This window comes from Nanorana parkeri, unplaced genomic scaffold (assembly GCF_000935625.1).
Source record: "Nanorana parkeri isolate BGI_ZX_2015 unplaced genomic scaffold, ASM93562v1 scaffold736, whole genome shotgun sequence".
Classification (NCBI taxonomy): Eukaryota; Metazoa; Chordata; class Amphibia; order Anura; family Dicroglossidae; genus Nanorana; species Nanorana parkeri.
In genome coordinates, this window is record NW_017307004.1 from 431,141 (window position 1) to 444,818 (window position 13,678).

General features: G+C 46.4%; 1 protein-coding gene across 1 annotated transcript in view; it reads left to right on the forward strand.

Annotated features, from left to right (window-relative positions):
• The window catches only part of KIAA0430 (KIAA0430 ortholog), a 144,963-nt gene that overhangs the window by 27,342 nt on the left and 103,943 nt on the right, over positions 1-13,678 (forward strand). The window contains exon 3 of the mRNA XM_018564209.1: positions 5,761-6,423. Coding sequence (XP_018419711.1) covers positions 5,761-6,423 — 663 coding nt within the window. The remainder of the gene's footprint in view (positions 1-5,760; positions 6,424-13,678) is intronic.

Below are 13,678 nucleotides of genomic sequence, written 5' to 3' on the forward strand. Positions count from 1 at the left end.
GTGCGCCCCCCCCCCCCCCCCACAAGATTATAGGCCAAGGTTTCCTTCCACATTTGAAGGGTCGGCAACCATCCTTCAAGGTGTGATTGACTTCAGATGGAAATCCCCCTGTGTATGTGTCTGAAAATAACATGTAGTAAATAAAAGTAAATCACCGGCACACATTTGAAGGGGTTTTAAAGTATTGATATGTTCACTGTCGCTCTGATGAAGGATCCCTGTGCGGACCCGAAACGTTAGCACCGTATGACGATATGTGACATTGGGTATTGAATAAACATATCAATACTTTAAAACCCCTTCAAATGTGTGCCGGTGATTTACTTTTATTTACTATTAGTGTTTTGCACGGCACCATCCGTGTGGTCACCTGGGCACCACATATATACCTTGTGGTTTTGAGACCGTGGCAGTGCGAATGGGATTTGGACTTTGTTGAAAATAACATGTGTTATTGTCCTTCACTGCAAGGGGTGCCCCCCCTCCCAAGTCACTCGGTGGTTCCCACTGCACTGACTCCACGTGCCTCCATATTACCGTTCTCCTTTTTCCAGACTTGCTGGTCCCAGGGACTGGGATCCCCCCATGAGTTCTGGGGAATTCCCTCGCAGTAATAGTGCTGGAGTCCAGGCTTTCAGACATTCCTACTGCTGGGGGGGGGGTTGGTTTCCCTCCAAAGGGGGCTTTTTTGGAGTTTCTGGCGAGGCTTCAGCTGGGTACTGATTTTCTGTGAGGCATCACAGCGGAAGTGACGTCACGAGGTACGTGGCACACTTCCAGAGCCTCCCTTCCAGTGGTCAGAGCGCATAACTGGGCGTGCGTTCCACGCTGGTTCGCACACTCAGGGATTTAAGGAGCAGGTTGAGGAGGGACATGGTGGTTCTCGCAGCTGCTGCAAAGGTTTGACCACGCTACAGGATGCTGGGACACATCGTGTTACCTGACTGGACTGGGTCCACATACAGCCAGGAGGGACGGCAGGAGTGGGCCACATGCGCGTTCAGCTGGCTGGACGCCATGCCTTGAGAAGCTGGACCACAGGCTACCTCTCCTGATCTGGGAGACTTGGGCCCTGGTGCAAAGGTAGGTGAGGTGTGTGTGTGTGTGTGTTGTTTTTTTTTTTAAAATTTTTATTATTGGGGACATTCTCTCCTACTTATCCATGCTTGCTTTAGCTGGCCAAGAGGGCAGCTCTCTACACTGTATCGGGTGTTTTTTTTTGCACTGGGTGAAGTGTACGCATAACGGCACAGGGGCTAAGAAGTACTTTTTTTTTTTTTGCACAGGTCACACATGAGGAGCCCCTTGCTCCAGCTGGTGCTTCTCGCCTGAAGGCTAGAAGATGCGCCTCTTGCAACATTAAGCTGTTGTCATCTTGGTAGAAACCCTTGTGCAAAGGATGTGTAGAGAAGCTGGTATCCAAGAATCAGTGGGAATGTTTTTAAGGGCCTTATGGATACCATGAGAGAGGAAATGATCTCTACGTTTCAGTCTTTCCGGTCCCCTAACCAGAGGGCAGGGCCTATGATGATTGATCTGAGGAAGACTGCAATGTAGATTTTCAGGAACCAAAAAGGGCCAAGTACCTGTTTCCTTCATTTTGAGACCGGAGAGTTGTTAAAGGCCATTTGGGACACCTTGGGGTTGAAGGAGGCAATGAGTGAGCTCTCTCGGTACATGATATAAAATGTACAAGGGGCTTCAGTCCAAAAAGTGCCGCACCTTTCCGGTACACAATGGCTAAAAACAGTGGACTTGTGATGCAGCCTCCAAGGGGAAGCTTTGCGCATTGCCTTTTAGGGGGATCTGCGTTTTGGGCAAGAATTGGAAACTGTGTTAGACAGATCTGCAGACCAGAAAAAGGGATTTCTCCTGCCCAAGAAACAACAACAAAATGTTTTTTTGTGGGCAAAGGGGACAAAATTTCAGGAAAGGTAAGGGGTAGGACCAGTCCAAAAGCTTGGCTTTTAAGAGAGGGAAGGGTAAGAGCGGCTTCCTCTTTAACCCCCACCCCACAACCGGGGCCCAAACCCCAGTGATGCTATGGTCAAGGTGGGCGGAAGGCTGGGCGACTTCCTCCCACGTTGGGCAGCGATGCCTGACAAATTTGTCCTGGAACTCATCAAATCGGGGGGGGGAATACAGAATAGAATTGACGGCCCCCCCCTCCAGATATTTGATCACCACATTCGCCAGGGATCCAGAGAAGGCGAGAATTATGACAGTGTCCCTTCAGGAGCTGCTGGAACAAGGGGTGATTGGTCAGGTGCAAAAGCAAGCAGGGAGGGTATTTTATCTCTTTTACAGGATGAAACAATCAGGGAAATTTTGAACCTGAAACCCTTGAGCAAGGTGGTGCTTTACAAAAAGTTCCGTATGGAATCAATCTTCTGTTTAAGGGACTTGCTACCACACGGGGCATTCTTGGCAACGATAGATCTCGGGGATGCATATTTGCACATCCCGATACGGAGATCCTCCCAGAAACTGCTGCGGTTTGCGGTCAAAGGACTGGCTGGGGTTCTCCGTTCCCAGTACAGGGCACTACCCTTTGGACTGTCGTCCGCACTAAGGATTTTTACCAAGGTGCTGGCAGAGGCCCTTGCCCCCGCGGTCGAGAGGAGTAGGGGTTGTACCGTATTTGGGCAACCTTTTTTATTTTTTTTTGCCTATTTGGAAGAAAATCTCCTTGCAGAGTGCAGAAGAAATGAACCTTTATCTAGCATGGGGAGCATCCTGCAGGTCAATCATGAGAGTTCTAGGGTTGATGACGTCAGCAATGCCGGCAGTCTTCTGGGCGCAGTTGCATTCCAGGCCCCTTCATAACTTGCTCTTAAGTCAGTGGGGAGGAGAATCTGAGTGTCTGGACAGGGAGTTGATGCGAACGGACCCTGTCAGGCTTTCTTTACTTTGGTGGAAAGACAGTCGGAACCTTGGGGGAGGAAGGTTGTGGAGTTGCATGGAACCTCTCAGGGTCACCACGGATGCCAGCGCTTGGGGGTGGGGTGCCCACCTTTGGGATCTCCTGCCAGGTGACGTGGGACCATGTCTGGCGGCACAAGTCTTCAAACATGCAGGAGTTGACGGCTGTGGGCCTCGCCCTCATGCATTTTCAACAATTAGAGGGAACACACGTGTTGGTACTGTTGGACAACACCACAACTGTGGCGTACATAAACAGGGGGCACCAGATCAAGGACCTCGATTTTTTTTTTTTTTGTGGCAGGCACAATCTTGTCCTGGGCAGAGAAATTCCTTTCCTTGAAGGCGGTTCCTCTGAAAGGAAGCCTGAACTGTTTAGCGGATTCCCTCAGCAGGAGGGAAGTGAGGAGTACGGAATGGTCACTGGACACACAAACCTTCCATTGAATAGTCAGGACTTGGGGTGTACCGGAACTGGACCTTGTTTCTACAGCGAACAATAAGGTTTACCAGTTGTTCTCCCTCACAGAGAACTATGCAAGTCCTGGGGGTGGACGCTTTTGCCCACCCTTGGACATTCCGGTTGGCGTATGCATTCCTCCCGCACTTGATTACAAAGGTTATTCGGAAACTGGAGAGGGAGTAGACTGCATTAGTGTTGATTGCCCCGTTCTGGCAGAAGAGACCTTGTTTCACGGCACTTATGGATTTGAGCAAGGACACCCCTTTGCCCCTTCCATTGAAGGCAGATCTATTGACACAGGGAGCGTGCGTCACCCGCAGGTACAACCACTGCATCTAATGGCCTGGTTACTGAGAGGGACATCTTAGTATAAGTGTCTCTCTGAAAGGGTAGTGTCCACTCTCCTTTGCAGCAGGAAGGCTTCTACGTCCGCTATCTACCACAAGGTGTGGAAGGTTTTTTCCTCTTGGCGTGTTGGGAGTCGCCACGGCTGGGAAGGTGGCACAGGTAGAGTTCTTAGAAGGATTAGATAGGAACCTTGCTTGCAGCACTCTGAAGGTACAGGTGACGGCATTAATTTTGTAGACGTCAGGCTTGCAGAGGTTCCCCTTGTGAGAAGATTCCTGAAGGCAGCAGGTAGATTGAGGCCCCCAAAACTTAAAAGGTTTCCCGCATGGAACCTGTCAGTGTTTTGACGTTTCCCCGCAATGCCTTTTAGTTGATTACTGACTGTTCCATCAGGGCACTCACTTTAAAAGTAGCGCTTCTGGTAGCTCTTGGCGGACAGGATAGTGCTATGACCGGATGCAGCCTTCTTACCAAAAGTGTCCACTAACTTTCATTGATCGCAGGACATTCATACCACTATTCTCAACTAATCCAAGGAATGACACTGAATAAAGTTGGCAAGGCATCAATTTAAGGTGATGTATGCTGGAGTATCTTTCCAAGACTAGTGAATGGAGGAAGTCAAATAACCTTTTTGTCCTATTCCAGGGTCCAAAAGATGGGTAGTAGGGCATCAAAAAGCATGATGGCTAGGTGTATTAGGGTCGCTATTTCCGAGACTTGCCAATCTCAAGGTAAGAGGTTACCTGAACATTGCACGGTGCATTCCACCGGAGCCTGGGCTACATATTGGGCGGAAAGAGCAGGGGCAACACCAGATCAAATCTGCAGAGCAGCCACCTTGTTTAGCTTCCAGACATTCGTCGGACGTTACAGAATTGATTTACTGACTCAACAGGGCCTAGTGTTTGGCAGTGATTCCCACCTTAAGTAAGTGAGCATGGTTCTCGCTAATCCTCTCATTGGCTGTCCTGGAAGCTGACTGGGGAAAACATGAGTTATCTTATTTTGCGTTCCATAAGACACACCGGACCATAGGACGCAGTGAGGTCCGGTGCGCCTTATGGAGCACTCGACAGACGGTAGCTTCTGTTACAACTTCTGTGACAGAAGCTGCAGTTAGTGACCGCTGAGACAGGTGGCGCTGTGATTACAGCGCCACAGTCTCAGTTATCACACAGAGCAGACGAAGAACGTGCGTTTTTCGTCTGCTCTATGGTGATCTCGATCGCCGCCGCTCGGTTTTAATACGAGTGATCTCATTAGATCACTCGTATTAAACGAGCTGTGGCTCCTACTGTACATTTAGCTCTGCTCTAGCAGAGCTAAATGTACAAAAAACTACCCGCCCGAAACTGCATGTCTCGGGCGTTGGGATTCGCTCCATAAGACGCAGACACACTTTCCCCCTCCTTTTCGGGGGTAAAAAGTGCGTCTTATGGAGCAAAAAATACGGTACCTGGTAACTCTGCAGGAATATTCCAGGACAGCAAGTTTCCCCCCAATGTCAATATTGAGATGATGCTTGACCCCTAGGGGTCGTGCGACATGAGCATTAGAACGACAGAAGGTTTTGAGTTGCAACTCGTGATGGCCTTCTGAGGTGGGTTTGTAGGAGTTGTTTGTTGTTTTTTTTTGTTTTTGTTTTTTAATCTAATGTGGATGATGTGTTTTCAACTCTCTCATTGGCTGTCCTGGAAGATTCCTGGAAACAGGTAACGAACTCATGTTTTCATGTCCTGTCATTTCTTTATATACATCTATACATTTGACATCAGTGACCTAGAGACTTCTGCTAGGACCACATTATATCCACTATTTCAGTTTTGGTTATCCCAAGACAAAAATTTTTTTTTTTTTTTTTTTTTTTTTTATCTGAAAGCAAATGGGTATTGTTGCTGGTTAGCATCTAGAATGTTTGTGTATTCAAATCTATTTGCCGCTTAGTATTGCCTGGTTTCTGATTGTCAACTTGTGATTAACTTTTATTATTATTATTTTTACTTTTTTTTAATCTCTTTTTTTAGAACACTTACAAGAACAGTACACCTGCAATGGAACTAAAGGATTTTCTGCAACCTCCTGCACCCCCACTTCAACCTTGCACAAATATCTTCCCACTTTCCAAAATTCAACCTCCTTCTATAAAGCAAATCCAGCTTCAAACAGGCCCCAAAGTAAGCTGCTGTGCACTTTGTTCTAATGGCACGTCTTGCACCCCTGACAACTGGAGGGGGAGTAGGTGCATTTGGCCTACTCCTATCCTGGAGAAAAATGCTGTTGGCACAATTACTTGCCAGATAGCCTCAGGGCTACCCTTTGGTCCTAATAGCCCCTTCAAGAAAGCTTCTGCTACAGGCAGCTGCAGCAGCTGTCCACCCAGCTGTTCGAATGTGTGTATGGAAAAGCGTCTGTCTCCCTGCCAGTTTCACCCATCTCACACAGTTCCCTGCTTCACCAGTGTCCATTTGAATCCGCTTCACAATGATCTTCATAAAGTCTCCACTCTTGGCACTTCTCCTGGATGCTACCCTTGCTCAGACTTCACCAATGGGGCTACACAACATTTAAAGGAATATCATGCACAGTCTGAAATCTTATCACGTTTTTGCACTGGTTCTCTTCATCTAAGCTCTGCACCGTCTGTGTTTCTCAAAGGTTCTTCTTTCTGTGAAGCTTGTTTGGAAAAGGTTTGTTCATTCTTTTTCTTTAATCACCACAATTTTTCACTTTTTTTTTTTTTTAACTTACTATGATCTTTTAATGCTTGAGGTTTGTACCACCTAGGGGTGTTTTTTTTTTCTTCAATCTTTTCTACCATCTGTAAATCTTGTTCTGACTGTCCTATAAATACACATGCTTCTGGAAAGTCTAATATCTGATTAGCGTGTTTAATGGCTTAACATTACACCATAAAGGCAACAAAAAGGGGAATGAATGGTCAGGGGATGGATTACCTGGAGTACAGTGAAATCATTCATCTTATGGTTATAAAAGAATACAGGAAGTAAAATGGTAATTGGGTTTCCCCCTTGGTTGCAGGTTGACATTTAGATGGTCAGAATAATAGAGAAAAAGCATTGTTAATTGTTTACATATTATACATTTTGTGTCAGCAGAAAGGAAATGTTTGAAAATGTATTATAGGCACAAATAGCTGGTCTCCACACTAGCTGAAGCGATTACCCTCTTGTAATATTGCCAGTTTTTCACGTTCTGGAATGCTAGCCTATTAGTATCAAATTGTACCTTTTACTGGTACTTAGTGTCTTTAAAAATGCAATTGAATCTTAAAAATGCAATCAAGTACCCTTTTAACCTCCTTGCAGTCCGCCCATTGTAAATACGCGGGAGGACGGCAACCTCTTTCCAGCGGCTGCATGTACGGTACTTAATTTTTTTTATCGCTTGTATGCCAACAAACAGTGTGTCTCCCCCATCCCACCCACTGCTGCTGGTTATCCCAGGCTTGACTGTCTTCCGCCTTTTAGCTGTCATTTCCTTGTCAGCTGTCTTAGAGGACCTGTCATTGTATCATCACATAGGGGGATTATTAGCCCCCTATGTGATGGCAATAAGGTTGAGTGTAAAAAAAAAGTTGCATAGTAAACGTGAAGAGGTGCGGGGGCGATGTACATATGTGTGCATTGTCAGGGGTCACAGGGCTGTTTTTCATACTTCAACCCCTTCGTGGCGGGAGATGTACACTACGTGACGAGTTATTTGCGGCTCTGTATAGCTGTTAACTGCTGATTCTCAGCGGTTATCGGTCATTAATAAATGCCTCCGTATTGAGGCATTCAATAATTCAATAATTCAATAATTAAATAGTTAAAGGAGAACTATAGGGAAAAGCCCTAACCCCATAGTTCTCCTTTACTAACGGGAGGACACAAACTAGCTTCGGCTGCGGTATACTGAGGCGCCGCAGCCGAAACGGTGCCTATAAAGTGACAGTGCCTATCTAGAGGCAGAGCCAACTGTACCTGCCCCCTCCCCCATCCTTTCTGCCAGTCGGCGCTGGATGATTGGAGCGGGAATCCAGTCCCTCCTCTCACGGCTCTCTGCCGTGGCAGAACTACAGCGTGTGCAGCCGATGCTCCGAGGCCTCAGCCTGGGGGGGGCCCAGCACAGTCCCTGCGCATAGATGGTGGGACTTGCTGGCCACCGGATCGGTATAGGGGGAGAGGTGCAGGGTGGACCGTGGTGATGGGAGAGTCCAGGGGGCATATGAAGATAGTGGAAAGAACAGAGGGCATGAGGGAGATGGGGGAGAAAACGGGCATATCTCCTAAACCTACAGGGGTAGGTTATCATTAAAATTTAGAGGTGCCCCGAAATGGAAATTTTAAAACTGAAACGAAACCAAAATTGAAGTCAGGCCGAAACCGATACCGAAAATGTTTTATTTTATTTTTTTTATAGACTTTTTCGTTTTTTTAAAAATATTTGTATTTTTTTTATTAAATATTTTTACTTTTTAGGGGCTTCGGGGAAATTTATACGGGTCTAAACAGACCCCTGATATTTCCCTTTTAAAAAAGAAATAGAGGACTTTGTTCTCAATCTCTTTTTCTGTGTCCCCTGTTATCAATGAACAGGAATCCCCTCATTGATACGGTCCGGGGAGAGTGCAGAGTGACCAGGAGATTTATTTTACCAGTGACTACAGTTGGAGGATTTTTGTAAGCGGTTGCTAAGGAAATCCTTTTTTTTCTCCATTATACTCCAGTAAATCGATTTTGTTTAGCAATCAACAATCCTTTAACTGTGCTCACAGGTAAAAAAATAAATAAAAAAATCTCCCAGTCACTCTGCACTGCCCAGGGGGGGTTTTCCACCCCCTACACTGTACACAGAAGTCTGGCAGCCATTTATAAAAAAATTAATGTGATGAGAACTAAAAAAAGTGTACGTTTTGAGTGTTTATATCCAGGATCTGCATATGCCGCCATTATCTACACACTGTACATTGCTGGCATGGTTTTTCTAAAAATGTCCCGCAAAGGTGGAAGTTAAAAATGGCCAAGACAGGAAGGGGGTTTAAGGAAGAGGGTCAATAAGTGTTTAAGCTACATCTTTGTTAATGGGTATTTGTGCATCTCTCCGCTTTACATCCACAAATCATCTCTGAATTGGCACTGACACTATGTCCTTCCTTATGGCCACCACTCCAAGCTCACTCCCTTGATGGACTACAATCTCAATACAAATTATTAAACTGAACGTGAGATTGTAGTCTTATCATGGGAGTGAGCTTGGAGTGGTGTACTTTGCAGCACACACAGGGACCATGGGGAACAAAGGTAGCCACCCTCCACAGCAAACATTAGTCACCTTACCAAGGCCTCCTTCACCTCTAGGGCTGTAAACAACTATTATTTTCATAATTAGGGATGCACCAATAACAGTTTTTCGGTATCGAGTACCAAGGGAGCATGGGGCTGGCTTTCTGGCCACTCAGGAAGCTGGGGGGGAGGGAGGAGGAGAACGAGTAATGACTAGAAGTTCTGGTATTGAATACCTATCGTGAGCATTTGGGCGAGTAAAGAGTACACGCCTAAATACTCTCGGCACTGATAGTTGTTCGTTTTTTTGTTTTTTTTAACTTCAGAATAAAACTGCGGGCACAATTTTTTTTGCAGTGGAACGCACTGCATTGTGGTGCCGCGCGATCCAGTGCTGGTCGCACTGCAGGCAGGAAGCAAGTTTGGGGTGCCATTTGAAATGAATGCTTTGATGTGTCAGTGTAATTGTGAAGACACACGGATTATTAGCATGCACAAGGGTGGCTCCATAGAATCCTGCAAGGAAAAGGAGCCACTCTAAAACAGGGTAACAAGGCCAGTGCTCAGGGGACCAGCTGATTTCTGCAGCAATCTAAAACTTTTAAGCAGAGTAGTAGCGTCCATGGTAAGCGATTTTAGTCAGCATTTGAAATGGCTTAAAACCTTTTGACTTTAATATCCCTTTAAGAATATGTAAAAGGTGCAGAACCATTTTTTTCCCCTTTATCTGCTATGCACATCTCTACTGTACGTCCTATGATTTGAGATAGTAGCGGTTATTCCCTTTCATTTCTGCTTTGCATCAGCAAAGATTAAGGATTAATAGAGAACTATGGGGGGCAACCTTTTTATCTGAGCTCTTTAGGGTCATGGGAGGACATATACTAATGTCCTCCCATAACCCAAAGCTCCGCATATATATTGAGCTGCAGTAAGCTGTATACTGAGAGCACCGCAGCCAGGATGGATCCCAACAATACTGTCCAGATCCAGCTAGCTGATGACAGCAGGCTCTCACTATCTAGAGGCAGAGCCAGCTGTGCCCACGCCCTCATCTGTTCCTCCAGGGGGGGGTGTCCCCTGTGGGGAGCGGCGACTCTTGGTCGAAACTCTCTGCAGGCAGGCGATTGGAAAGTGAGCGAGCAACAATATTTTTTGCTCTGATCTATAGAATCGACATGTCAGTTTCATTGTCAAACGTCGGCTCTATGAGTTTAAGTAAAAATCACTCTCCTCCATAGTTCTCCTTTTTTTAAGGTGTCATTTTGGTCTAAGGATGAAAATAAGGAAGATGCACTCACCTGATCCTCACTTCTGCGGCAGTAACCACTCACCTCTTTCCCCCTCCGCTCCGGTTATAGCATGTCCCTCCTTGTCCTTACATCCAGTGGACTTGCATTAGATGTGATTTCACGGGTTCTCAGACCACTGGCGTCTGGGTGAAAAGAGGCTGCGGGGACAAATCTAGCAGCCAAGCGGGACAAAGAATCGGGTAAGTGTATCTTAATTTTTCTCCTAGACCAAAACTTTTTTTCTTTTTTAAAGCGTATTTAAACCCAAAATAAAATGTTATATTATAGATTGCCAGTCATTGGATGTGGTGACTGCAAGATCCGAAGGTATTTTCTTTTCTGTGCTTTTGAGGGACACGCACCGTCTTTCACCTTTTGGGGGATATACTTTGGCCTATAGGAGGTCTGAACACTAGGAAAAACAACTGTAGGCTATCTCAAGATGACCCTTTCTGCCTTAATTTGCCAAACCAAGGCAGACTGTTCAAAATCTCTTACAGATCCCTCTGCTGTGGACAATCCACTGATAGAGTGGAGCAGATGGCTGGAGCTTTATACTTCAGTTGTGATAGCCTGCAGGAGGCATATCTGCTTGTCTCCCGCATTGGTCTTTTCTTGATCTACATACACAGAGCACTTTGGTTAAAGTGGTGGTCTGTAGACCGTGCACCTGATCAGCATGGTCTTGGAAGGACAAAGTCTCTTCAGACTGATCCTTGACGTCGTTATCAAGGGTGTCACTGGAGGCAAGATCAACCACCTCCCTACCACCCACCTGCAAGGAAAAGGTTTGCCAAGTCTCCCTTTGTGTTTATTTACTCTTGGAGTATGCATGTCTAGACCTCCCAAACTTGGTTCTCTGGCTACCTGCAAGGTCTGGGGGTAAGAAGCCTGCTAAACCCTTGGAGGGCCTTCGTTGGCATGAAGGTGTGCCTCTGCTTTCCAAAGTGGCAGAGAACATCTGCCTGTTTTGGTGCTGTAAGAATAAAAGGTTTTGCATGCTTTCCACCAGATCTACCATTCCCTCCCTTTGCCACACTCTCTCCAGTCTCTGTGGTCAGCTAGGATGTGCACCTACAGATCACTGTCCTTCCAGTTCTCTGACTTTTCAGCCTTGCCCCTGCACCCTCAGTGTTCTTGAGGATTCTGGCCCTGTATTGGCTCTAGTGAATTCTTATGGCATCCCCATTTTGGGACACTTAAGCGACCTCCTGTGAAGAAAACAGTCGGCTTGGGCTCTGTTGGACAATGTGTATAATTATCCAGATGTCTCAAGGATTCGGCTGGATACTTAATATTAAAAAATGGACTCTTTAATCTTCTTTAAAGCCTGCAGGCAGCTTAGACCAGAATGTTTTGCTTCTTCTGCTGATGAATCTTCAGGGTACTTGCTCTTATGTCCTTGTGAATCAGTCTGGTCTGTTGCAACAGGGTTGTGTCTCTGGGTAACAGGTCATCCCCTTTCACCAGTATTTTCCCAGACTGTCCAGTTCTTCACTCTGTTTTTTTGGGAAAAGTTGATTCAGTTTCTGAGTATACTGATGATCCTGTGGAACAGTCTTCAAGCTTTGGAATTGGAAGCTTTTAAGTGCGTGCTGAACAGATATGTCTTAAGATTTTTGCGGTAGCAGGGAATGTTCTGGTACAGTGGTTCTCAACCTGTGGGTCGCGACCCCCTCGGGGGTCGTATCACGATTTGCCAGGGGTGGCCCGGGAGTCTCCCACTATTAGATAGCGGCTACTGGCTGCCTGGGAAAGAAACACTTTCTCCCGGAAAGTGTAAAGCAGAGTAAACCTTTCCCTGCGATCGTGTTTTTTTTTTTTCCTGACCTCGGCGGTCGCTGGCCACCGTAAGTCAGAAAAAAACCCACCATAGGAATGATAGCTAGATTCCTCCATAGCTAGATTCCTATTGGCTAATTCACTTTGCAATGGCAAACTAGATATTGCACCCGCCCTCTGCTGCTGCCAATCAGCAGAGGGGGACATGCAGTTCTCCATCACGTCCTCCTCTAGTGATGGACAGCAGCAGAGGGCGGGAGCAATAGCTAGTTTGCTATTGCAAAGGGAAATGGCCAATAGAAAGCTAGCTATGCATTCCTATTGTTGTTGTTTTTTTTTTTTGTTTTTTTTTTCATTCTGACGGCGTACGCCAGTGGTACTCAACCTGTGGGTCGCTGTTGGATTTCTGCTGTGCTAGGTGAGAGTCCTCTTCAGCCCTCTCCTAGCGCAGCAGTGTCAGTTCTCCCGCCACGTCGCCAGATGTTGCTGCAGCAGCCGCATCATCCCTAATTTTTACTGTTGGGGGTCACCATAACTTAATGGCAAATGTTACCAAGGGGTCCCGGCCCTAGAAAGGTTGAGAACCACTGTTCGGTGGAATCTATACACACGGATCTAGGTCTTTTCTCCTCTAATGCTTCTCCTCATCTGCTTTGTAGACTCGAGATGGCATTTTGGCATGCTTCCTTGCTCTGGATTTATTTATGTAGCACCAACAATTTTACAAACTGCACGTTCAGATCAGTCTCTACCCTTGAGGAGCTTACAATCTGAGGTCCCTATTTCACCCGCATGCAGGGGAAATTAGGATGGGAGCCAATAACTTCAAACTTAAGCCAGTGACACACTGTATGTGAAGCCATGCAGAGCCAAGCCAAGATGTCGGGCACAGAGCTTCACATGCAGTGTGTGAGCTAAGTGCAGCCAGATGAAAGACTGCATCTTCAGTCAGTTGCGCTTAACAACCGGATGCACTTTGTATCGAGATGTGCGAGCCGATTGGCTGAAGTTGACATTTTTCATCTTTGCATGCTCAGTTATGCGAGCTCTTGCAAGCTGACGTGCCGGAAAGAAAATTACGTAACACTGCACGCGAAGGCAGCACGCCACCACTTGCATGCAGTGGGTCACAGCTTTAACAGCATGTCTTTGGAGTGTGGAAGGAAACTGGAGAAAACGCACGCAAGCACAGGGAGAACACGCAAACTTGCAAATAGTGTCATGACCCAGTGCTGCAAGGCAGAATTGCCTACCACTAAGCCACTGTGCTGCCCAGACCCTGGTTGGACAAATGTCGCCAACTTGGTAAAACTCCTGTTGCTTTGTGGACTCCTCCCTGGATTTGGGGGATCAGGTGCATCTCTAAATCTGTGACTTATGATGCCTGAGGATTGGTTGGATATTCCAGTGAGGTTTATCATGAGGCTTTGCCTCAGGTGCAAATGGCTATTTTCCAATCATTGCAGCTATGTGAGACTTCACTATCAAGTCTGCATTCTTCCTTACGATTTGTATCCTTTTTTCTGTGGATCAGGTAGACCAGATTCCAAGCTTATGGATTGGGTTTTCTTCTTTCCTGTCAA